The 27,184-nt window shown below is 37.9% G+C and overlaps 2 protein-coding genes, 1 non-coding gene and 1 pseudogene across 3 annotated transcripts; 3 read left to right on the forward strand and 1 right to left on the reverse strand.

The window, feature by feature from the left end:
• The first annotated feature begins 763 nt into the window (after positions 1-763).
• On the forward strand, positions 764-1,717 carry LOC102275308 (olfactory receptor 10A5). The gene has a single exon (XM_070383189.1). It carries the CDS (start codon positions 764-766, stop codon positions 1,715-1,717), a length of 954 nt encoding a protein of 317 aa, XP_070239290.1.
• Positions 1,718-15,986: 14,269 nt separating this feature from the next.
• On the forward strand, positions 15,987-16,955 carry LOC102265189 (olfactory receptor 10A5-like). The gene has a single exon (XM_070383104.1). It carries the CDS (start codon positions 15,987-15,989, stop codon positions 16,953-16,955), a length of 969 nt encoding a protein of 322 aa, XP_070239205.1.
• Positions 16,956-21,853: 4,898 nt separating this feature from the next.
• Positions 21,854-21,957, forward strand: LOC138991048 (U6 spliceosomal RNA). Its single transcript, XR_011467096.1, has one exon. It is a non-coding gene; the product is annotated as a U6 spliceosomal RNA (small nuclear RNA).
• Positions 21,958-25,922: 3,965 nt separating this feature from the next.
• Positions 25,923-26,825, reverse strand: LOC138990952 (synaptophysin-like protein 1 pseudogene; annotated as a pseudogene).
• Between the last annotated feature and the right edge of the window lie 359 nt (positions 26,826-27,184).

A 27,184-nucleotide genomic window follows, 5' to 3' on the forward strand; every position in this document is an offset into this window, starting at 1 on the left:
TGCTGCTGCTGCTGCTAAGCCGCTTCAGTCGTGTCTGACTCTGAGCGACCCCATAGACAGCAGCCACCCGGCTCCCCGTCCCTGGGATTCTCCAGGCAAGAACACTGGAGAGGGTTGCCATTTCCTTCTCCAATGCAGGAAAGTGAAAAGTGAAAGTGAAGTCATTCAGTCATGTCCGACTCAGCGACCCCATGGACTGCAGCCTACCAGGCTCCTCCATTCATGGTATTTTCTAGGCAAGAGTACTAGAGTGGGGTGCCATTGTCTTCTCCACCTTAAATGCGTACATAAAGGTAAATCCTACTTTGGCAGTAGATGGAGAATATAAACACCATGAATCTTTACAGAAGGGGGGATATATAATAGGTACAAATGGAAAATTTCTACTGTTTTTCGATCTGACTCCACTCCATTGCTTCAGGACCCATCTCACTTAACCCCACTACAAAGGGATTAAATGTGCAGCAGAAAATGAATGTGTATAGATTTGATCCAAGTTGTTTTAGTAAATATGGTAACAAAGTAGAAAATGGATCATAAAGAATAAGAGTGGGGAAGGATGAGACATTGCCCATTTCAGAACTCAGACTCCATTCTTTCTTCCTTGTGTTGATTCTTAGATAGCACAAGGCACTTTCTGTTACAACTGAGATCCTGATTGTGCTTCTTTCCTGACACTAAGAAAGAGTCTGAAAACAAATCCAGAATCTGACTCTTCCAATCAAGAGTCTCTCTCCATGACCACACCTCCATTCATTTATCAATGGCTGAAGGAAACTGGACAAGAGTAAGTGAGTTTATCCTCATGAGTTTCTCTTCCTTACCTACTGAAATGCAATCACTGCTCTTCCTGACATTTCTAGTCATCTACCTGGTCACTCTGCTGGGAAACAGCCTCATCATTCTGGTTACCTTGGCTGACCCCATGCTGCACAGCCCCATGTACTTCTTCCTCAGGAACTTGTCCTTCTTAGAGATTGGCTTCAACCTAGTCATTGTGCCCAAGATGCTGGGGACCCTGATTGCCCAGGACACAACCATCTCCTTTCTTGGCTGTGCCACTCAGATGTATTTCTTCTTCTTCTTTGGGGTTTCTGAATGCTTCCTCCTGGCCACCATGGCCTATGACCGCTATGTAGCCATCTGCAGTCCCTTGCACTACCCAGTCATCATGAACCCAAGGACATGTGCCAAACTGGCAGCTGTCTCCTGGTTTCCAGGCATTCCCATGGCTACTGTGCAGACCACGTGGCTCTTCAGCTTTCCATTCTGTGGCATCAACAAGGTGAACCACTTCTTCTGTGACAGCCCACCTGTGCTGAGTCTGGTCTGTGCAGACACAGCACTGTTTGAGATCTATGCCATCATTGGAACCATTCTGGTTGTCATGATACCCTGCTTGCTGATCCTGTGTTCCTACACTCGCATCACTGCTGCCATCCTGAAGATTCCATCGGCTAAGGGGAAGCATAAAGCCTTCTCTACCTGCTCATCCCACCTACTTGTTGTCTCCCTCTTCTATGTATCTTCAAGCCTCACCTACTTCCGACCAAAGTCCAATAATTCTCCTGAGAGCAAGAAAGTGCTATCACTGTCCTACACTGTTATAACTCCCATGTTGAACCCCATCATCTACAGCTTAAGGAATAATGAGGTGAAGAATGCCCTTGGTCGGACCTTCCACAAGGCTATGGGTGTCAGAAACTGCTTTCTGTAGACATTTTGAGGTGGAACTATAGTTGTTGTTTTTTTTTTAATTTTATTTTATTTAACTTTACAATATTGCATTGGTTTTGCCATATATCAAAATGAATCTGCCACAGGTATACATGTGTTCCCCATCCTAATCCCTCCTCTCTCCTCCCTCACCATTAGAAAGATGGAACTAAAGTTTATTAAGTGAGGAACAATCAATTCCATGTTTGGGATTCCTCTCTACCTCTGTTTTCATCTTTTTGGAGACAAAAGCCAGCTGGTGAAATGGTTGCTGAAAAGACCAGTGTGGGGAAGGAGCACAGAGGTATATTCCACCTATCAGTATTATGTGCCATTTTCCTCTGTTTGCCCAATATGGACTTAACCTTCCTTATCTTACTGGTACAAATGCTATTTTGAAACTTCTACAACCAATGTATTCTAAGTATTTGCTTTGCTAATGTGCACCAATGTGGCATACACTGGGGACAGTGTGAAATTTCTTCTGATGCGAACTTGGGGACCAAGAGTCTTCTTGATACTTTACTTTGTGTTCTGCAAGACTGACTCCATCAGGAGAAATAAAGGCATAAATCCCCCATGCATTATTTGTCCCGTTTATTCATTTCATTTCACATACGTGAGGCAGTTTTGGCTTTAAATTTGTTTGTATTTAGCATGGTAGAGAAAAGTGGATCACTAATCCCCACAACTATCCTTTCATAACTCCAATATCCTTAATCACCTCCTTTCAAAATATTTTTCTGAGATAGAATTGTCAGAGCTTCGAATTTTCACTCTTGTTCTATATTGAGGTTTTTAAGCTTTGTCGAAGTAATTCCAAATTTTCACAAACTTAATTTCAGGCATGGTGCTACTTTCAAGCTTGCAATGGATCCTAGCTGTTCCTCTATGTCTTGTTAACAACTCTGTTATGCTTTGCTTCCTTTAGTGCCTTTCGGTTTTCAACCTTTGTGTATGTTGCTGTGAAAGTACAAAAGACCATAAAACACAATTACTGCGTTCAGAAGTTTATCATTTCATCAACATTGGAAATTATGAAAGAAAAACTATGAACTCCTGAAATAATGAAATATTATACAATATAAAGGAGCCTTGCCTGTGTTCATACTCCACTCTGCCATTTATTTTTTGGGTGAATAGGGGAAAGTCAATAACTCTTCACACCTTTTTCATCTGTAAAATTATGCAAATAATAATCATATCTATCCTATAGGTTTCTTAAGACTTGCTATTAATAATGTATTTATGACAGCCCAAGCATATTGCAGATTCATATATGGGTTTTGATTCTTGGCAATTACTTCATCTGAATACCTTTATGAACTTCTAATAATCTCTGACAATTATAGACATACTGAATGCACATTTTTATAATTATTTTTATCACTTAATGTCATAACCAAGGTTAACAGATTAGGCACCCAACAAGTTATTAGGGTAGATAAAGCAGTTTTCTTATCTAAAAACAGGTAATCGTGGTTAATTTCCACATAGAGTTGGTATAAGGATTAAACTGGGTAAGGAATATAAAGCTCCTGATACCAATCATAAACATTTATTTTCATGCTGTGACAATTATTTGTAAGAATAATACTTGAAGGCTATAAAACATGTCACCATGTATAAGTTCCATTACTTTATATGATTTATATTCTCCATAATTCATTGTTTCTTGTATTCCAGTATAAGCAGTCATGTAGTGAGCATTTTAAAGTTTTAAGGTTTTTTTTTAAAGTCTTCTTCAGCTACCATATTGAGATAAAATTCCAACAGTATAATAGTGGGTCAAAGTCCCTGAAATTTTGTTTGTTTATTTTTCCTGTAATTATTGATCTATTCCTGTGATTCAAGCATTATGTTCATTAGTATTTCCAGTGATAAATAGGCATAAGTTTTAATGGCAAAGAGGACAATTCATCAAGTAACCATAATCAGCCTAAATGTGTAATCACCTGATAAGTGCTTCAAAATATGGAGGAAAAAATGGTAAAGGTGAAATGAAAAATAGATAAATCCATATACAGTGGGAGATTTCTATATTCATTTCTCATTAATGAGTAGGACAAGTAGAAAGAAAATCAGTAAGAACATAAAACAATTGAGCAACACTAAAATAAACTAGTCTAAAATGATATTAAAAGACACCATACTATACATCTCATACCAAATTAGTGTCTGCTGCTGCTGCTGCTGCTGCTGCTGCGTCGCTTCAGTCGTGTCCGACTCTGTGCGACCCCATAGACAGCAGCCCACCAGGCTCCCCCGTCCCTGGGGTTCTCCAGGCAAGAACACTGGAGTGGGTTGCCATTTCCTTCTCCAATGCATGAAAGTGAAAAGTGAAAGTGGAGTCACTCAGTCGTGACTGACTCTTCACGACCACATGGACTGCAGCCTACCAGGCTCCTCTGTCCATGGGATTTTCCAGGCAAGAGTACTGGAGTGGGTTGCCATTACCTTCTCCAAGTTAGTGTCTACGTATCATTTAAGAGTAAACTCCAGTGTTTTCTATCAATCTCTCTTAGATTCCTTCAAACAAATCCAAATTCACTCTCCTTTGAACACATGTGGCATCTAGCATGTGTTAAGCTCGGTTAGCACTAAGTTAATAAGTTAGTACTGTTAAGCATTAAAGATATCACAATTGTATTTTTCATATGCATAGAGGACACAGTAAGGACAGTTCATCATTCATGCTTGTATTACTGAGGCCTAGTCCAATGCCTGGAATACAATAGGTACTTGGTTAATAAATCAATGATTAAATGTATAAATCCTAAATTGATTCCCTAGCTCTGATCTCTCACTGAAATGTGAATTCCAGGTTTCCAGCTAAATCCAAGACATTTCTGCTTGGGTGTTAAAGCATATATCTAGCACCATCCTCCCAGAGAATTTCCAAATCTTAAAAAATGTTTTCTTTTTAATTATCCCTCTTTTTGACCTCATCATTTGCTGACATTTTCTTTCATTTAATCAGTGGATATTCACAGACTGAATCTTGGTGTAACAGTAAACCAGGTGCTGCCCTCTCAGAGCTCCTGGTTGTGAGACAGACAAACTCACAAACAGCTACAGAAATAAAAAGTGCCATGCAGAGTGCAGTACCATGTTGTAATTCTGCACTTCAATAAAGGCTATCACAGAAGCATTCAACCAGTCTCCTAATCCTGCTCATTCTTCCTTAGCAAAAGTCTTCTTGCTCTAACATTGACTCGATTCACATTTTCATTGCCAATGCCATTGTACACTATTATATGACATTAGCCGGGCCCTCGTTTCTAAATTATTATCATGAGTCTCCTCAGTGTTCTCATTGCTTCTGAGCACTTCCCATTCCTGCTTTACGCTCACTAATAAGTACTGAATTTACAAGGATGAGCAAAACAGAGTCCTTGCCTCAGGGACATTACAGTCCAGTGGAGAGGAAAGACTGCACAAATAATTATAATTACAAATTGATATCATTGTTATCAAGGAAAAGGTATATTACTCTGGAGAAAGAATAAAAGCAGAAAGTCATAATTTATAAGCATGATTCAGAGAAGACTTCACTGAGGAAGTAATATTTAGAGTGATATAAGAAAATCATGCAGGAGTTAACCAAGTAAAAATAAAAAGGAAAAATACTCAAAGCAAAAGAATTAGTATAAAGATTCTAAATCAATGATTGCAGAAATAGTATTGTGGAATCATAACGATGTTGGCTCATCATATAGTCCAGAGAAGACAATGGCAACCCACTCCAGTACTCTTGCCTGGCAAATCCCATGGACGGAGGAGCCTGGTAGGCTGCAGTCCATGGGGTCGCTAGGAGTCGGACACGACTGAGCAACTTCACTTTCACTTTTCACTTTCATGCATGCATTGGAGAAGGAAATGGCAACCCACTCCAGTGTTCTTGCCTAGAGAATCCCAGGGACCTCGGAGCCTGGTGGGCTGCCGTCTTTGGGGTCGCACACAGTCGGTCATGACTGAAGCGACTTAGCGGCAGCAGCAGCAGCATATAGTCAACTGAAATGCTTCTTCCTCACCCTAATGGAAACTTTCAAGTCTCAGATCAGGTAGTATCTTGATGAAACTTGCCTAACATGACATTCACCTAGGTTTATCAAGTTTTCTGTACTTAGACTTATTTACTCTTCACAACAGGTATTGGAACATTGAGTGATTTTAATATCTTTCTCTAGATCATCAGACTAGCAATTAATAGTGGAAGGATGAGATAAAACTAGAGTATTATTTCAAGTATTTTTATTAAAATTTTAATAAATGTACATGATAAAATTAAGTACAAAATAATATATAATCAAAAGATTTCCTTCTCAGGGTTCACCTCTGTGCTTTCCCACTTTTCTGCACCAAGGAAACAATTATAATTAATTCCTTGTGTATCTTTCTAGCAATTTACTATTTACATATTTTATATGTATATATGTGTAATGTTAGTTCTATGAAATATATGTAATTATATTTTATAATTTTTGTAATGTTTATATCATGTCCTTTATTTGAAATGGCTTTATTTCAAATAAAATTTTATCTTGGAGTTTATTCCACATTAACATAATATATTCACAGAAAAATAGTATTACAATGGGAAAACTATAACTTTTAATCCATCACCTATTGATGGAGTTAAAAGTATGTACATTATTTAATTGTTAATAATTATACTATAATAAGAAATAATTTAATCTTTCCTGTGACCTAAAACTATGATTCTTAAAGCCTGAATCACCAGCTCTATCCTGTACTGCTCTCTAGACTTTTCAAAACCAGTAGCCTCAATTAACTTGATCAACCTTTGGACAAGGGCTTATATAGTCTGCTTATATGACTTCCTTAACAATGACTAGCCTACTATTAGCAAAACGACAAGAAGATTCTATGATAGAGAAGTCCTTTCTTTCAGCAGTTTTCTATTTCTTCCATCCTGAATTTGTGTATAGCAACTACTTAATCTTCAGTGCTTAATTGTTTATTTGTTCAATGCCTGAATTTCTTGTTCATTTCTCTTTCTAAGGGTCTAGAACAATGCCTGGCATGTAGTAATTAGTCAATATTTGTTGATGAACAAGTACTGGCTATTGGGAAGGTTGGAAGGTTATTATAACATGATATTCATGATATAGTAATACATATGTTATAATAAGACTTCCCAGGTGGCTCAGTAGTAAAGAATCCACCTAGAATGCAGGAGACCCAGGTTTGATCCCTGGGTTGGGCAGATTTATGGAGGAGCAAATGTAAACCCACTCCAGTATTCTTGCCTGGAAAATCCCATGGACAGAGGAACCTGGTAGACTACAGTCCATGGAGTGCAGAGTCAGATATGACTTAGTGATTACCACACACACACACACACGCAATGCTGTAATAGAAAACATTAAAATCCTTTTTAATATATCCCATCCTGTCATATCAACCCTGTAAAATAAGCATGTTATCTTTGTCTCAGCAATATGGAAATGAAAACTCAGAGAGTTTAATAACATTGCTAGGCATCACAAACCAGAGATTTCTAGTGCTGGGATTACATTTAGGTCACTTAGAATCCAAAAAGTTTATGCTTTTCTCTATACAATATCACACTCCTGGAGAATGGTTTTCCTTTCTTGAACTTCATCCTATTGGCCTCTGACATTCCTTAGGGTCCCAAAGGACAGTGAAATCAAGAAAGGTCAGGTACTCTTGAGGAAGGGCAGGAAGAGGAGCTAAGCTGATACCAGAAACACCTGGGGGGAAATGCAGGTGCCAGCCCTTCATCTGGCTCTGAGGACAAAAGAGGCACATCTGGGAACAGATCTCCTAAGTCAGGACTGGGAACAGGGCCAACCCATCTAGTCTGCTCACTCACATCTGACACAGAGAAGGCTGCAGTGATCTGGCTTCAGGTCTAGTCGCTAATGGCTCATCCAGGAAAGGGAGTAGGACCTCCCTGGTACTTTTTCTGGTTCTTCTGACAGCAGAGCCAGAGTTCATCAAACTCTCAGGAGCCTGCACGAAGCATAGGTATCAGGTGGAGCTGAACAAGGCAGATCTCCCTACTGGGCACAGGTAAGGATCTCATCAAGGGCCAAATCAACCCAGGCCCATCTCAAGGTTCAGCTGCTCAACTAGACAAGGTTTGGTGGAATGCCAGGATTCTATTCCTGTGTCCACAGCGGAAAAATCATATCTGTGTTTTGCCTCCCTGAGCCTTGATTTCCCATTTTTGGTCAGAAAGTAAGATCTGAGACCACAAGAAGATTCAGATTACCCAAGTTTTTGTCCAACTGTGACTTCAAATCTTTCTGGTTCAGAAAAATTTCAGTCTCTGAAGCTTTGACAGGACATACACTTCCTCCAACTCTGGACTTTCCTGTAATTAACTCAAGGAAGACTTGCCTCAGTGGAACATTCATGAGGCAGAGCGCACTATTCTTTAGCACAATTCTGTGACTGCAGAAAGTCCAGAAAAGTGAGTTCCTCCTCCCGGGACAGTCAGTCAGTGATTAACAGAAGGCCTAGAGACTGTCATACAGAGTGAAGTAAGCAAGAAAGAGAAAAGCAAATATTGTATATTAACGCATATATGTGGAATCTAGAATATGGTATAGATGAACTTATCTGCAAAGCAAAAATAGAGACACAGATGTAAAGAATAAACATATGGATACCAAGGGGGAAGGAGTGGGATGGATTGGGAGATTGGGATTAGCATGTATACACTACTATTTATAAAACACATAGCTAATAAGAACTAACTGTATAGCACAGGGAACTCAATGCTCTGAGGTGACCTAAATGGGAAGGAAATGCAAGGAAGAGGGGATGTATGTGACTGATTCACTTTGTTAGTTAGTTTCACAGAAACTAACACAACATTGTAAAGCAACTATACGCCAATAAAAAATAAAATAAGGAAAAAAAGAATGTTCCTATGGAAATTGTGGACGGTCTGGCAAGGAGTCTGTGCATTGACCATGGACCAGAAGGTTCTGCAATGTCTTCCATCAAGACAGTCTGCCATCTCTCCTGCCCAGCAGTTTCCAGAAATTCTTTGGAAAGCCAATAGCCCATTTCATCTCTACTCCCTCCTCCTTCCCGGTCCTTCTCCACCAGAACCACTCACCATGTTTTGTCATGAAATGAAACTTTTAGTGAAAGTTGCTTTCAGTAGAAGAATGTGAGTGGACATGAAATCTAATGAAAACTCAAGGAATGATGAACTTTCTGAAATTCTTGTAGTTATTTATCATAAATAGCTCAATCTGGATTTGCATGTGTCTTGTTCCAAATAGTAAACAGTTCCTTGTCTGAAAGAGTTTGCAAATTAAAGTAGGAAATTCCGATTCAATAGATAATTAACATAGAAAATTAAAGATAATTATTTTTAAAGCCAGGAATAACCCCATCTGGAAGCAGCACAGGGAAAACATACCTGAGTTTTAAAAAAGAGAAGGAAGAGGTCAGCAGGATAAAGGCGGCAGGTGCACCAACAAGTGAAGTTGTGTGAAAAGATACAGAGCAGGACTGGCAAACTTCCAGCTAGCCTCCTGTTCCATATGGCCCATGGGCTAAAAATGGCTTTTAAATTTTTTAAATGATTAAAAAAATCAAAAGAAGAATAATAGTTCATGGCATCTGAAAATTATATGAAATTCAAATTTTGATAAATAAAATCAGTATTCGGACATGCTCATTTGTTTAGGTTTTGTGTATATTTGTGTACCTGCCGTTTGTATGGGCTTCCCAGGTGGGGCTAGTGGTAGAGACCTGGATTTGATCCCTGGGTGGGGAAGGTCCTCTGGAGAAGGGCGTGGCAACCCACTCCAGTATTCTTGCCTGGTGAATCCCATGGACAGAGGAGCCTAGCAGGCTACAGGCCCTAGGGTCGCAAAGAGTCAGACACAGCTGAGTGACTAAGCACAGCACATTATAATATAGATTCAGTATTTTGTATGTGTGCATTAGTTTAGATGTTGTATAGTTGCAACAGAGATCGTATGGTCCATATAGCCTAAAATATTTTATGTCTGTCCTTTTATGGAAAAAAAAACATCACCAACCTCTGTACAGAATCATGAAGGGAAGTAATTCATCCAATAAGTGCAGAAAAGCTGATAATGAAAGACAAAAGGTGAGACCTAAAATGTATTCTGTGTTCAAAACGTAGGCCTTGTTCAAAACTTGTGTTGCTTTTACTATTTTTTTTCATTATGATTCTAATTGCAGGACCTGAGTTTTCCTGCTGTGCAAACAATTTACCAAACTCCTTAACTAGGAAAGTACTTAACCTCTCCAAACTTCAGTTCATCCATTAGCAACATAGGGAGGATAATAATAGCATCAAAATCAGACAGTTGTTGTGGAGCAGACTATTAAAAAAGTAAAAATACTAGCATAATTCTATTATATATTCAGCAAATAGTAACAACATACAGTCATCATTTTTACCATTATTGCTTTGTTGCTGTTATATAACAAAACGTAGCTCATTGTTGAGTGCTTGAATAATCAGAAAATAAAATTAGGAAGTAACTCATTCCTTTCCCCACCACTTAAAGGTGATTTTTGCTAAAACTGGCATATTCTTTCAGTTGTTTTCCTATTTTTTCTTATTTACAAAGTTGGAATTTACATGTACACATTTATTCTTGTTTTTTAATTTTAATATTATGTCATGGATGTTATTCAATAGCATTTCTTCAAAAAAGGCTTAGATGATCACATGATATTTTCTGAAGTCTTAGGTCATAATTGACCTAGGAAGTTATTCATTAGTGATTGTTTCCAGTTCTGACACTAGAGAGATACAACACTGAATATGTTTATACGTGAAGTCGTTGTATGAGGCTCTGATTATTGGTTTAAGTTAGAAACACTGAGTTCTTGAGACAAAGTGTATGACCACTTTAAGAGATTTCATTTAAATTATCTAAATTACTCTTCAGAAAAATTATACTATTTTTTTACACCAAAATCAAAGATTTTTTCTACTATACCACCTCCCTTATTAGCACTGAGCATTATGATTATTTTCACTTTTCCAAGTTTGATGAGCAAAATTGAATTCTAGTGGTATTTATTGATTTATCTAATTTGTATTTATTTTTAGTACTGGGAAAACAGAGTAATTTTACATGTTCATTTCTTATTGATATTTTTGGTGAATTGAATCTTCATTCCCTGTGTTTTTTTTTTTTTTTTTTTTAACGGCCCCTGCAGCTCGCGGCCCGCGCCGCCCGCCTGCCGCGCCTGCCGACCGAGCGCCGACGGCCCGGCCCGCGCAGCGCGGCCCAGCCCACCCCGCACCACCCGCCCGTCCGCCAGCCCCATTCCCTGTGTTTTTGAGGGAGAGAGATCATTTTCAATTGAAGTATAGTTGATTTAAAAGGTTTTATTAGTTTCAGATGTAGAGCATAGTGATTTATTTAGTACTTTTATAGATTATATTCCATTCAAAGTCATTACAAGCTAATGGCTATAACTCTCAGTACTATATATCTTTGCTTCTTATCTATTTTATACATAGTAACTTTTTTATTTTAAAAAAAAGTTTATCATTTATTTTAATTGGAGGCGAATTACTTTACAATATCATGGTGGTTTTTGCCACACATCGACATGAATCAGCCATGGGTGTACATTGGTCCCACCATCCTGACCCTCCCCCCACCACCTCCCTCCCTAACCATCTCTTCGAGTTGTCCCAGAGCACCAGCTTTGAGTGCCCTGCTTCATGCATGGAAACTGCACTGGTCATTCTGTTTTATATATGGTAATATACATGTTTCAATGCCATTCTCCCACATCATCCCACCCTTGCCTTCTCCCACATAGTCCAGAAGTCTGTTCTTTACATCTGTGTCTCTTTTCCTGTCTTCCATATAGGGTCATCCTTAAAGTCTTTCTAAATTCCGTATATATAATCTATATTTTTATAGATTATATTCCATTCAAAATCATTACAAGCTAATGACTGTAATTCTTAGACTATGTAATACATCCTTGTTTCTTACCCATTTTATACATAGTAATTTTGTGTCTCTTAGTCTCATACACTTAGTTTGCCTCTCCCTATTCCCCCTCTCCTTTAGTAACCACTAGTTTGTTTTCTATTTCTGTGAGGTTGTTTCTTTTTTGTTATATTCATTAGTTTGTTTTATTTTTTTAGATTCCTTATATAGTGATATCATACAATATTTGTCCTTGTCTGACGTATCACTAATCATTATGTTTTCTAGGTCCATGCACATGGTTTCAAATAGCTGAATTTCATTCTTCTTATGGCTGAGCAATATAGTCTATTACATATATGTGTGTGTGTGTGTGTGTATGTGCACAAATACTTTTGAATCAATGTTTTTATATTCTTAGGATATATACTCAGCAGTGGGATTGCTGGGTCATACGGTAGTTCTCTTTTTAGTTTTTGAGTAACCTCATCCTCTTTTCCATGGTGGCTGCACGAATTTACATTCCCACCAACAGGGTACAAGAGTTCCCTTTTCTCCACATTCTTGCCAGCAAATTATTGTTATTTGTAGACTCTTTGATGATAGCTATTCTGACAGGAGTGAGGTGATATCACACTATGGTTTTGATTTGCATTTATCTGATTATTAGCCCTAGAATACTGGAGTGAGTAGCCTATCCCTTCTCCAGCAGATCTGCCCAACCCAGGAATTGAACCAGGGTCTCCTGCATTGCAGGCAGATTCTTTACCAACTGAACTATCAGGGAATCCCCCCAATTATTAGCCATATTGAACATCTTTTCATATGCTCATTAGCCATCTGTACATTTTTGGGAAAAAGTATCTATTCAGGCCTTCTGCTCAGTTTTTGATTGGGTTGTTTGGTTTTTTGATATTGAGTTGTACAAGCTGTTTATGTATTTTGGATGTTAACCCCTTGTTGGTCCTAATAACATTTGCAGGTATTTTCTTCCATTCTATGTGTTGTCTTTTTTGTTTTGTTGGTGGTTTTTTTTTGTTTTACAAGGGATTTAATGTTTATTAGGTCCCATTTATTTTTGCTTTTATTGATAACAGTTTTCATTAATGCTCTTGTGACCCCTCCACAGACCAATAGACAGTTTTTATTATTTGTTAAATAACAATAATTTGTTGAATAATAATAATTTGTTTAATCTGTTACTACAGATAAAATTTCAAATTTATCATTGTATTTTAAAATGTTAAGTGTTGTTTTGGGTAGCATGAATATTTCATTATAATATTTGTGTTTATTCAAATACAAAGATTACAACATCAAGATAAATAATATAGATACATGAAACAAAAAGAAAAAAGTTAACAGTTATAACCACTGCATTAATATTTTAACATTTAAATGAGTGCAATTGAGTTTTTCTATTTATGGATATCGACTTCCCTGATGGCGCTAAAGAACCTGCCTGCAATCCAGGAGACACAGATGTGGGTTCAATTCCTGGTTGGAAAGATCCCCTGGAGAAGGAATTGATAATCCACTCCAGTATTCTTGCCTTGAAAAACACATGGACAGAGGAGCCTAGCAGGTTATAGTCCAAAGGGTTGCAAAGAGTCAGACACAACTGAGCACATATACACAGAGCACACTTTTATAGATGTAATTTATATTTTAAAATAAGTATCTTCACACTAAACATATTATTTTGTAACTACTCCATTCACTTATATGCTTTCATGTTATTAAATATTATTTTATAACATAATTCTAAATTTCAGCTTAGAAATTCATATCAGGGATATAACAATTTATTTAACCAACTTGCTGTTTTTGTTCTTTTGGTTCATTTGTTTGCAACTACACTATCATAAATAAGGTTGAGTAAAACATTCAGGTAAACACAATTTTCACCCAAACTTAGTCTAAAATTGCAGATAAGATATTGTTAGTTCAAAGTTTCTTTAATTTATATTGAGAGATTTATTTGTCATTTCTTACCTATCATTTCCCTTAACTTTTAACATAACTGAGTACTGCAATTGTTTAGTCTTATTTTTAATTTGTACTTAGTTTTTAGTAACTTTGAACATCTTCCCATGTTTTATAGCCATTTTGATTTCAAATGTATGATTATATTCTTTGCATGATTTTTTTCTTTTCCCAATGTCTTTGTTTTTAAGAAATTTTTTTGTTGTGGCAAGAACACTTAACATGAGAACTTTTTAAAACATTTTAGTTATACAATACAATTTGTTAATTATAGGCACATTAGATTTCTAAAAGTAATTCATCTGACAAAACTGAAACTTTATACCCTTTAAATAGAAACTCCCCTTCTTTTCTTCCTTCAGTTCCCTGGATGTCAATATTTTACTCTTACAGTTTCAGGCCTTACATTTAAATTTTAATCCATTTAGATTTAGCTTTTTGATTTGTGTAAGATAGTTTTGTGTTTTTGTGTGTAGCGGAAAAGGTCTTTTTGTTGTGGCTTTTGTGATTTTACTTTTTCATTTTTATTTGTTTTCTATCTGAATGGTTAAAGAAAAATTTCCCTATCCTCAAATTTAACAGAAAAATAGCACAAAGATAAGGACATACTGGTATGAATATATTTCCGTTTATTTTGTTGTATACTGAGAATACTTTCAGTTCAAGTGTTAGCTTAGCTATTTTGATATTTTCCCTAGTCATTTACTCTTGATTAAACTTCATAATTTCCTACAGCACCCTAGATGTTTTGCCTGTCTTTTAGCAAACTTCATATTCACCCCTGTTGCCTGTTGCCTAGAAAACCCTTCATAGACTGCAGTAGGTACTCCTATTTCTCATACATCCCACCCAAGGTACCATGTATTTCCTGTATCATGCCCTTCATTGTGATTTAATAATTGATTATTTGAATATCTCCTTCATTAGATTCTAAAGTTAAAAGAGGCAATCAATCATCATATCACCAGTGCCTCAAAAGAAGTAGAATATACATTGAATTTTTTCATATCATTTAAGGCTCTATCTCTTATTCATATAAACCAGGTTGTTTACTTAAAACAGTTTTTCTTTGCACATTGACTCTAATGTTCCTCATAATTTTTGCAGAATTTTTGTGAGAATCTTTCTTTTTCTTTTTTTGATTTGTCCAGTCTAGAAAGAGAAGTAGTTGGAACTCTTGGACACACTCACTATCTGCTTAGGTATACTAAAATACTCCTCTCAGATTTTAATTTTGAAAGCCAGTGGATATTCTGGGTCCTGACAATCAATTGTCAATTATGACTTTTCTAGACTGAGGAGAAATATCCTAAAGGGGTCACTCATAATCTGATTAGACAAGAAAGAATAAGCATTATATGACATCAGGTACTCTACTGTTTGTACATTGAAAAGGGGGAAAACTTGCATTAAAACTGCTACATCCTTTCTTTACATCTCCTTGCCACTTTTTCTACTACTTTGGGTCACCTCAAAACAAAACATGATAAAACAGTTGAGTTTTTCTATTTATATACCCTCTCAAGTTGTTTTAGGATTACAGTCCTTAAATATGTACAAAAAAGTAATTATTTAGAAAGGGACTTCACGAGACCTGGTGGTCCAGTGACTCTGTGGGAGAGGGAGAGGGTGGGAAGATTTGGGAGAATGGCATTGAAAAGTAAAAATCTGCCCTCCCAATGCTTGGGACTAGTGCACTGGACGCAGCCAGAGGTTAGATCCTGATCATGTATACCTGTGGTGAACTCACATCCCTCATGCTGTTTAAAAATAAAAAAACAAGACCCAGTGGTCCACAACTGCCAAATAAATGAAAAGAAACAAATAACCAAATAAATAAATGTTTTTAAATGTTTTTTTAAAGTTAGCATTATTTCTAGTAATAGGTGGAGAAGTCAAACACCATGAATCTTTAAAGAAGGGGGAGACATAATAGGTATAAATAGAAATTTTCTACTGTTTCTCCATCTGACTCCACCTAATTGCCTCAGGACCCCTCTCACTTAACCACACTGTGAGGGTATTAAGTGTGCATCAGAAAATGAGTGTGTGTGGATATGATCCAAATTGTTTTAGCAAACACAGTAACAAAGTGGGAAATGAATCATAAAGAGTAAGACGGGAAAGATGAGACATCACCCATTTCAGAACCCAGGCTCTGGTCTTTCTTCCTTGTGTCTTTATTCTCAGATAACACAAGACCTTTTCTCTTACAACTGAGATCCTGATTGTGCTTCTTTCCCTGACACTAAAAGGAATCCCAACAACAAATCTAGAATCTGACTCTTCCAATCAAGAGTCTCTCTCCGTGACCACAGCTGGGGGTTCATTCCTGTATCAATGGTTGAAGGAAACTGGACAAAAGTTAATGAGTTTAGCCTCATGAGTTTCTCTTCCTTACCTACTGAAATACAGTCATTACTTTTCCTGACATTTCTATTCATCTACCTGGTCACTCTGCTGGGAAACAGCCTCATCATTCTGGTTACCTTGGCTGACCCCATGCTGCACAGCCCCATGTACTTCTTCCTCAGGAACTTGTCCTTCTTAGAGATTGGCTTCAACCTAGTCATTGTGCCCAAGATGCTGGGGACCCTGATTGCCCAGGACACAACCATCTCCTTTCTTGGCTGTGCCACTCAGATGTATTTCTTCTTCTTCTTTGGGGTTTCTGAATGCTTCCTCCTGGCCACCATGGCCTATGACCGCTATGTAGCCATCTGCAGTCCCTTGCACTACCCAGTCATCATGAACCCAAGGACACGTGCCAAACTGGCAGCTGTCTCCTGGTTTCCAGGCATTCCCATGGCTACTGTGCAGACCACGTGGCTCTTCAGCTTTCCATTCTGTGGCATCAACAAGGTGAACCACTTCTTCTGTGACAGCCCTCCTGTGCTGAGGCTGATCTGTGCAGACACAGCGCTGTTTGAGATCTATGCCATCATTGGAACCATTCTGGTTGTCATGATTCCCTGCTTGCTGATCCTATGTTCCTACACTCGCATTGCTGCTGCCATCCTGAAGATTCTATCGGCTAAGGGGAAGCATAAAGCCTTCTCTACCTGCTCATCCCACCTACTTGTTGTCTCCCTCTTCTATGTATCTTTAAGCCTCACCTACTTTCGGCCTAAGTCCAATAATTCTCCTGAGAGCAAAAAAGTGCTATCACTGTGCTACACGGTTGTAACTCCCATGTTGAACCCCATCATCTACAGCTTGAGAAATAGTGAGGTGAAGAATGCCCTTGGTCGGACCTTCCACAAGGCTATGGGTGTCAGAACTGCATTCTGTAGGCATTTTGAGGTATAACTAAATTTATTAAGCGAGGAACAATCAGTTCCATGTTTGGATTCCTCTCTGCATCTATTCACATCTCCTCTAGGCCAAAAACTAGCTATTGAAAGGGCTGTTGAAAAGCACAGTGAAGACAAAGCAATATAGAAATAGATTAGTCCTATCTCACACCTGCCTCTTGAGAAACCTATATGCAGGTCAGGAAGCAACAGTTAGAACTGGACATGGAACAACAGACTGGATCCAAATAGGAAAAGGAGTACGTCAAGGCTGTATATTGTCACCCTGCTTATTTAACTTATATGCAGAGTACATCATGGGAAACGCTGGGCTGGAAGAAACAAAAGCCGGAATCAAGACTGCTGGGAGAAATATCAATAACCTCAGATATGCAGATGATACCACCCTTATGGCAGAAAGTGAAGAGGAACTAAAAAGCTTCTTGATGAAAGTGAAAGAGGAGAGTGAAAAAGTTGGCTTAAAACTCAACATTCAGAAAACTAAGATCATGGGATCTGGTCCCATCACTTCATGGGAAATATTTGGGGAAACAGTGGAAACAGTGCCAGAGTTTATTTTGGGGGGGTCCAAAATCACTGCAGGTGGTGATTGCAGCCATGAAATTAAAAGACGCTCACTCCTTGGATGGAAAGTTATGACCAACCTAGATAGCATATTCAAAAGCAGAGACATTACTTTGCCAACAAAGGTCCATCTAGTCAAGGCTAAACCATAGCCTGTGGTCATGTATGGATGTGAGAGTTGGACTGTGAAGAAACCTGAGCACTGAAGAATTGATGCTTTTGAACTGTGGTGTTAGAGAAGACTCTTGAGAGTCCCTTGGACTGCAAGGAGATCTAACCAGTCCATTCTGAAGGAGATCAACCCTGGGATTTCTTTGGAAGGAATGATGCTAAAACTGAAATTCCAGTACTTTGGCCACCTCATGTGAAGAGTTGACTCATTGGAAAAGACTGATGCTGGGAGGGATTTGGGGCAGGAGGAGAAGGGGACGCCAGAGGATGAGATGGCTGGATGGCATCACTGATTCGATGGACGTGAGTTTGGGTCAACTCTGGGAGTTGGTGATGGACAGGGAGGCCTGGCGTGCTGCGTTCATGGGGTTGCAAAGAATCGGACATGACTGAGCAACTGAACTGAACTGATCATCACACCTATCAAATTCCTCTGCTTACTTGTTATGCACTTATTTTTTTTCTCATTTGACATCTCTGTGGCGAATACATTCCAGAGCAAAACACATGGCATATTTACTCTGTAAATTTGCACCAAAGTGACTTACTTTGGGAGCAGTACAAAACTCTTTGAAATGTTAACTTGCAGACAGGAAGTTCTCTTGGCATTTATTATGTTTAAGACAAATCAAACTCCATTTAATAGGAAAAAAAAGTCTATAATCCCTTTAGGTCAAAATACTTCTCATTCATTCACTTCATTTTGCATGGCCCAAAGGCAGTATTGGCTCCTAAATTTGTTGGTATTTAGCATGGACAGAGAAAAGTGTATCACTAATCCCTGCAACTATGCCTTTCAGTTCAGTTCAGTCACTCAGTTGTGTCCAACTCTTTGCGACCCCATGGACTGCAGCACACCAGGCTTCCCTGTCCATCACCAACTCCTGGACCTCACTCAAACTCATGTCCACCAAATCAGTGATGCCATCCAACCATCTTAGCCTCTGTTGGCCCCTTCTCCTCCAGCCTTCAATCTTTCCTAGCATCAGGGTCTTTTCCTGAGTCAGTTCTTTGCATCAGGTGGCTAAAGTATTGGAGTTTCAGCTTCAGTATCAGTCCTTCCAATGACTATTCCTTTATAACCCAATATCCTCAGCCAACTCTTCTCAGGTTATTTTTCCCAGGTAGAATGATTGGAATTTCCAATTTTCTCTCTGAGTTTTTTTCCAAGTCTGTAAGCATTGTTGAAGTAATTTCAAATTTTCACAAACATAATTTCAGTCATGAGGCTTTTTTCTTCAAGGCTTATAATGGATCCTATCTACTCCAGTATAGGCCTTATTGACAACTGTTATGTTTTGCCTGAAAAGTAAAAGTGTTATTTGTTCAGTCTTGTCCAACTCTTTGCAACCCAATGGACTGTAGCTTGGCAGGCTCCTCTGCCCATGGGATTCTCCACGCAAGAATACTGGAGTGGATAGCCATTTCCTTGTCCATGGGACCTTCACAACCCAGGGATCAAACCCAGGTCTCCTGAATTGCAGGCAGATACTTTACTGTCTGAATCCCCAGGGAATCAATCCCCTATGTTTTGGCTAGTGCTTTTCAATTTTAAAAATTTGTGTTTGTTGATGTGAAAATACAAAAGACCATAAAACACAATTACTGCCTTCAGAACTTTATAATTTACTCAACAATAAAAATTATAAAAGAAAAGCCACAAATTGCTAAAATAAGGGAATATTACTTTACATAAAGGGGCTTTTATCATATTCTGTCATTTACTAGGAGGGTGACCATGGGAAAGTAAATCAAATTCTCTATGCCTCTTTCCTCATCTGTAAAATGATGCATGTAAGAATAGTGTCTATATTGTAGGTGTGTTTTTAAGAGTAAATATTACATATAAACCATTTATGATAGCACTAAGCATATTGTAGATCCAAATATAGGTATTTACTCTTCAGATCAGATCAGATCAGATCAGTCGCTCAGTCGTGTCTGACTCTTTGCCACCCCATGAACTGCAGCACGCCAGGCCTCCCTGTCCATCGCCAACTCCCGGAGTTCACCCAGACTCACATCCATTGAGTCAGTGATGCCATCCAGCCATCTCATCCTCTGTCGTCCCCTACTCCTCCTGCCCCCAATGCCTCCCAGCATCAGAGTCTTTTCCAATGAGTCAACTCTTCACATGAGGTGGCCAAAGTACTGGAATTTCAGCTTTAGCATCATTCCTTCCAAAGAAATCCCAGGGCTGATCTCCTTTAGAATGGCCTGGTTGGATCTCCTTGCAGTCCAAGGGACTCTCAAGAGTCTTCTCCAACACCACTGTTCAAAAGCATCAATTCTTCAGTGCTGAGTCTTCTTCACAGTCCAACGCTCACATCCATACATGACCACGGGAAAAACCATAGCCTTGACTAGACGAACCTTTGTTGGCAAAGTAATGTCTCTGCTTTTGAATATGCTATCTAGGTTGGTCATAACTTTCCTTCCAAGGAGGAAGCGTCTTTTAATTTCAATGCTGCAGTCACCATCTGCAGTGATTTTGGAGCCCAGAAAAATAAAGTCTGACACTGTTTCCACTGTTTCCCCATCTATTTCCCATGAAGTGGTGGCACCGGATGCCATGATCTTTGTTTTCTGAATGTTGAGCTTTAAACCAACTTTTTTCACTCTCCTCTCTCACTTTCATCAAGAGGCTTTTGAGTTCCTCTTCACTTTCTGCCATAAGGGTGGTGTCATCTGCATATCTGAGGTTATTGAGATTTCTCCCAGCAATCTTGATTCCAGCTTATGTTTCTTCCAGTCCAGCGTTTCTCATGATGTACTCTGCATATAAGTTAAATAAGCAGGGTGACAATATACAGCCTTGACGAACTCCTTTTCCTATTTGGAACCAGTCTGTTGTTCCATGTCCAGTTCTAACTGTTGCTTCCTGACCTGCATACAAATTTCTCAAGAGGCAGATCAGGTGGTCTGGTATTCCGATCTCTTTCAGAATTTTCCACAGTTTATTGTGATCCACACAGTCAAAGGCTTTGGCATAGTCAATAAACAGAAATAGATGTTTTTCTGGAACTCTCTTGCTTTTTCCATGATCCAGCGGATGTTGGCAATTTGATCTCTGGTTCCTCTGTCTTTTCTAAAGCTTGAACATCAGAAAGTTCACAGTTCACATATTGCTGAAGCTTGGCTTGGACAGTTTTGAGCATTACTTACTAGCGTGTGAGATGAGTGCAATTGTGCGGTAGTTTGAGCATTCTTTGGCATTGCCTTTCTTTGAGATGGGAATGAAAACTGACCTTTCCCAGTCCTGTGGCCACTGCTGAGTTTTCCAAATTTGCTGGCATATTGAGTGCAGCACTTTCACAGCATCATCTTTCAGGATTTGAAAGAGCTCAACTGGAATTCCATCACCTCCACTAGCTTTGTTTGTAGTGATGCTTTCTAAGGCCCACTTGACTTCACATTCCAGGATGTCTGGCTCTAGGTCATGATCACACCATCATGATTATCTGGGTCATGAAGATCTTTTTTGTACAGTTCTTTTGTGTATTCTTGCCATCTCTTCTTAATATCTTCTGCTTCTGTTAGGTCCATACCATTTCTGTACTTTATCGAGCTCATCTTTGCATGAAATGTTCCTTTGGTATCTCTGATTTTCTTGAAGAGATCCCTAGTCTTTCCCATTCTGTTGTTTTCCTCTATTTCTTTGCATTGATTGCTGAAGAAGGCTTTCTTATCTCTTCTGGCTATTCTTTGGAACTCTGCATTCAGATGTTTATATCTTTCCTTTTCTCCTTTGCTTTTCGCTTCTCTTCTTTCCATAGCTATTTGTAAGGCCTCCCCAGACAGCCATTTTGCTTTTTTGCATTTCTTTTCTATGGGAATGGTCTTGATCCCTGTCTCCTGTACAATGTCACGAACCTCATTTACTCTTAGCAAGTACCTTATCTGACTGAGTCCCTCATTTTATAGCTAAGGAAAGCAAGGTTCAAAGATATTTTATTACATATGTTTAAACAAAATTCAGATGCCTTGAATCTCAATTCTCTATTTTTTTTTAGTATCATGCCCTGTGGGCTACAGTCCATGGGGTCACAAGAGTCAGACATGACTAAGAGACTAAACCACTGCCACCACTGAATAGCTAATTAAGCAAGTAATTAACTCAAATTCAAAGTAAAAGAAAACTTTAAAAAATAAGAATGGGTGCTCACTTCGGCAGCGCATATAATAATATTGGAATGATACAGAGATTAGCATGGCCACTGCACAAGGATGACATGAAAATTCATGAAGCATTCCATATTTTTAAAACCAGACAAAGACAATACAAAAAAAGAAAACTACAGACCAATATCACTGATGAACATAGATGCAAAAATCCTCAACAAAATTTTAGCAAACAGAATTCAGCAGCACATCAAAAAGCTCATACACCATGATCAAGTTGGGTTTATTCCAAGAATGCAAAGATTCTTATTGAAGAATGCAAATCAATCAATGTGATATACCATATTAACAAACTGAAAAATAAAAACCATATGATTATCTCAATAGAAGCAGAAAAAGTCTTTAACAAAATTTAGCACCCATTTATGATTAAAACTCTTCAGAAAATCAGCATAGAAAGAACCTACCTCAATATAGTAAAGGCCATATATGATAAGCCTACAGCAAACATTATTCTCAATGGTGAAAAACTGAAAGCATTCCCCCTACGATCAGGAAGAAGACAAGGGGTCCAGTTTCACCACTATTATTCAACATAGTTCTGGAAGTTCTAGCTACAGCAATCAAAGAAAAAGAAGTAAAAGGAATCCAGATCAGGAAAGAAGAAGTAAAGCTCTCACTGTTTGCAGATGACATGATACTGTACATAGAAAACCCTAAAGACAGTATCAGAAAATTACTAAAGCTAATCAGTGAATTTAGCAAAGTTGCAGGATACAAAATCAATACACAGAAATCACTTGCATTTCTATATAGTAATGATGAAAACTCAGAAAGAGAAATTATGGCATCAATCCCATGCACCAGTGCAACAAAAAGAATTAAATATCTAGGAATAAACTTACCTAAGGAGACAAAAGAACTGTACACAGAAAATTTTAAGACACTAATGAAAGAAATCAAAGATGACATAAACACGTGGAGAGATATTCCATGTTCCTGAGTAGGAAGAATCAATATTGTGAAAAAGACTATACTCCCAAATGCAATCTACAGATTCAGTGTGATCTCTATCAAATTACCAATGGCATTTTCCACAGAACTAGAACAAAAAATTTCACTATTAATATGGAAACACAAAAGACCCTGAATAGCCAAAGCAGTCTTGAGAAAAAAGAATGGAGCTGGAGGAATCACCCTTCCTGACTTCAGATTATACTACAAAGCTACAGTCATCAAGAGAGTATGGTACTGGCACAAAAACAGAAATATAGACCAATGGAACAACATATAAAGCCCAAAAATAAACCCATGTGCCTATGGGTACCTTATTTTTGACAAAGGAGGCAAGAATATACAATGGGGCAAAGAAAGCCTCTTTAATAAATGGTGCTGGGAAAACTGGACAGCTACATGTAAAAGAATGAAATTAGAACACTTCCTAGCACAATACACAAAGATAAACTCAAAATGGATTAAAGACCTAAATGTAAGACCAGAAACTATAAAACTCTTAGAGGAAAGCATAGGCAGAACACTCGATAACATAAATCAAAGCAAGATCCTCTAGGACCCACCTCCTAGAGTAATGGAAATAAAAACAAAAGTATACAAGTGGGATCTGATTAAACTTAAAAGCTTTTGCACAGCAAAGGAAACGATAAGCAAGGTGAAAAGACAATCCTCAGAATGGCATAAAATAATAGCAAATGAAACAAGTGACAAATTATTGATTTCCAAAATATACAAGCACCTCATACAATTCAATACCAGAAAAACAAACAATCCAATCAAAAAGTGGGAAAAAGACCTAAACAGACATTTCTCCAAAGAAGACATACAGATGGCTAAGAAACACATGAAAAGATGCTCAACATTGCTCATTATTAGAGAAAATGCAAATCAAAACTACAATGAGATATGACCTCACACCAGTCAGAATGGCCATCATCAAAAAGTCTACAAACAATAAATGCTGGAGAGGATGTGGAGAAAAGGGAATGCTCTTGCACTGTTGGTAGAAATGTAAGCTGACACAGCCACTTTGGAAGGCAGTATGGAGATTCCTTAAAAAAACTAGGAATAAAACCACCATATGACCCAGCACTCCCACTCCTAGGCATATACCCTGAAGAAACCAAAATTCAAAAAGACACATGTATCCCATTGTTCATTGCAGCACTATTTACAATAGCTATAACATGGAAGCAACCTAGATGTCCATCGACAGATGAATGGATAAAAAAGTTGTGGTACATATACACAATGGAATAGTATTTAGCCATAAAAAGGAATGCCTTTGAGTCAGTTCTAATGAAGTGGATGAATCTAGAGCCTATTATACAGAGTGAAGTAAGTCAGAAAGAGAAGGATAAATTTCATATTCTAATATATATATACGGAATCTAGAAAAATGGTACTGAAGAATTTATTTACAGGGCAGCAATGGAGAAACAGACATAGAGAATAGACATGGACATGGGGAGAGGGGAAGAGAGGGTGAGATGTATGGAAAGAGTAACATGTAAACTTACATTACCATATGTAAAATAGATAGCCAATGGGAATTTGCTGTATGGCTCAGGAAACTCAAAGAGGGGCTCTATATCAACCTAGAGGGGTGGGATGGGGAGGGAGATGGGGGGAGGTTCAAAAGGGATGGGATATATATATACCTATGGCTGATTCATATTGAGGTTTGGAAGAAAACAACAAAATTCTGTAAAGCAATTATCCTTCAATTAAAAAACAAATAATTTTTAAAAATAAAATAAAAGAAGAAGAATGGGGGAGAATGTTAATTCTTCAATCAGTTTAAATTCATTATTAACTCTGAATAAATAACAACAAATGAGCAGTCCCAGTAACATCAGTAAATTCATCAAAAGCCACAGAAAACCACTCATAATCACTCGCTTTACTTTTTTTTTTTTATTTTAACTTCTTTATTAAGGTGGATACACATTCTCATATTAACAATTCTTGTGAACAAAAGCAACCAAAATAAGGCAATAGTAAGATGTGCTTCACATAAAAACAATCAAGTGGCTAAGAGGAGATCTGGCCCTGTACAACAGAAAGATTAAGAAGCAAAACGTGAATAAGTCCTATATTCCAGAAGCTACCCAAATGTGTGAGCAAAGACAGCACACCCATAATATAGCTCACTTAGGTTCCTTCTTTATGACGCATAATTCCTTAATTATCCATTTGTGAAATAAGAACAAACATTAAGAAATGTGAAATCCAAATTGCATTCATTTTCACAATATCAATACTAAACTCAAGACAGCAACTTCGTTGAATATAAATGTTTCAAAAGTAAAAGGCAATCTTAATTTTTTTTATCCTATGAATAGGGTCTGTAAAAATAGGTAAATTATTTTACTGTACTTGCAGGAGATTAGGTCTCAGCCTGCACGGAAGGAGCATAAGCAACAAAAGACAACAAACAAATATTACTAGGAGTAATGCCCATACATATCAAACTATCTAGGTGAACCATGTTTTACTTATGTAGCAAATCTATTAAATAACTAGCATATGGAAGCTTACACCTCATGCGAGAGAATTACCAAATTAACTATACATCTATTAGAAGTCTCTAAACCCCACTCCCCAATCAATTTTAGTACACCTACCAAGTACTGTAGGTCATTTAGAAAAACAGAAATAAAACATACATCAGCATTTGTAATTAAGCATTTTTCATAACATATAAACAGTGTTCAGATATGAACTGTTAACTAAATGTTTTTTCTAAATATGATTTATGTAATCAAGACTTTCTTAAACAAAAACACATCTTAGGAATATGATCTGTACAAACTTACAGTAGTGTAATATTCCAAAAGAGATTTTCTTCCTATTATGATATGACAATAAAACTCTTTTCTGAGTGAAGATATACGTTAAGGCTTAAGGTGTAAACACTTTGGAAGGAAAACAACTTAGTGAAGAAATTACCGTTCATTTAAAAATGTGTATCATCTCATAATAGGCCCCTGAATTTTCAAATTCACATGTGAGAATACATTTACATCTTAAATTCCTAGAAAAGGCACAAGCTTTATGTAAAAAAGCAGCAAAATTTTAAACCCACCAATTTACTGAAAAAGCCATTACTTTTATTAGAAACAAAAAATGCTTCTCAAGGTGTTGGCAACAGGTCATAGTACAGACATTTATTTCATACAGTGTACTTCTCCCTTCAATTATATTCCAGTTGGAGGAGGAATACCTCCTTGAGAAGTAGAAGTGTTTGATGGACTGTGAAAGCTGGTTTCCTTATACACAAACCATGCATTTCCTCCCCAAAGTATCATATTCAGAAAGCCAAAGATCACAGACACGTTTAGGGATCCCATACTAGTCACAGAGACAAACTGGCACATCACTCCTTGAACATTACAAGTCTTAAGTTCCTGGACAATACTGGAACCAGTAGCTGCTTTAATGTCTGTAAGAGCTTTAGCCCAGGCTGAAGTGCTCACCAACCACAAAAAAAGTCACAACAATAGTAATTACAAAGTCAGTCGTGGTAAGCTTTCGACTATCACGATACAGGTTCGTGTAACCAACATACAGCAGAAGAGCAGCAATGCAGTACAGGAAGACAAAGACTGCAAAAGTGACATAGAACTGCGCAGAAGAGGAGTAATCTCCAATAAGGACACAATTTTTCCAATCTACACCACAGACATTTCCACCTTGAGGTGCCTGAAATGATGCTTCATTCAACCTGAATGGATAACCAAAAGCAGCTGTAATCGTTTTATTCTCAGGACCTGTAGTACAAGACACTTGAATTTCTGTTTTGCCCTTAAAACCTCCACAGGTAGCAAAAGCAAAGATAGAAGCAATCCACTCGAGGACTTTGATGAAGCCAAGAGGCTCCTTGAGCGGGTTGAGGTTGAGCTGGAAGGAGGACATCCTCTGAGGGAAGGAGGGAAAGAGTGTTAGGCGGAGGAGGAGGGGGACCGACCAGACAGAGCTACATGGCCACGAGGAAGGGGTCGCTTTACTTTTTAATTGACTGGTACTGATACTGCTCCCGAGGTCTTCAATTCCTCAAGGACCAGTTCTCACCAAAATGATAATTGTTTTAAGCAAGTTTATTTTCTCTAGACACATTTGTTTTGGTTGTTCCAGTCAAACATAATTTTATCAACTCATCATTGGTAAAAGGCTTTCCTTGTTTGGCTAACAAATGAGCCACTTGGAAGCTTTGCTTGCAGCCCCACTTTAATTTTTTCTTTTTTGTAAAGACTTTCTGCCATAATAAGATATTCCATTGAGTTTTCAAATTTCTCTGGCTGTTGCTTTCTGTAAGTTGGAAATATTCCAGTGAGTACTTGGTGTAGTAAT

Source organism: Bos mutus, chromosome 15 (genome assembly GCF_027580195.1).
Source record: "Bos mutus isolate GX-2022 chromosome 15, NWIPB_WYAK_1.1, whole genome shotgun sequence".
In the NCBI taxonomy this organism is placed as follows: Eukaryota; Metazoa; Chordata; class Mammalia; order Artiodactyla; family Bovidae; genus Bos; species Bos mutus.

Coding starts and splice junctions, on each gene's coding strand:
- LOC102265189 (XM_070383104.1), top strand. CDS start 15,987: ATGGTTGAAGGAAACTGGACAAAAGTTAATGAGTTTAGCCTCATGAGT.
- LOC102275308 (XM_070383189.1), top strand. CDS start 764: ATGGCTGAAGGAAACTGGACAAGAGTAAGTGAGTTTATCCTCATGAGT.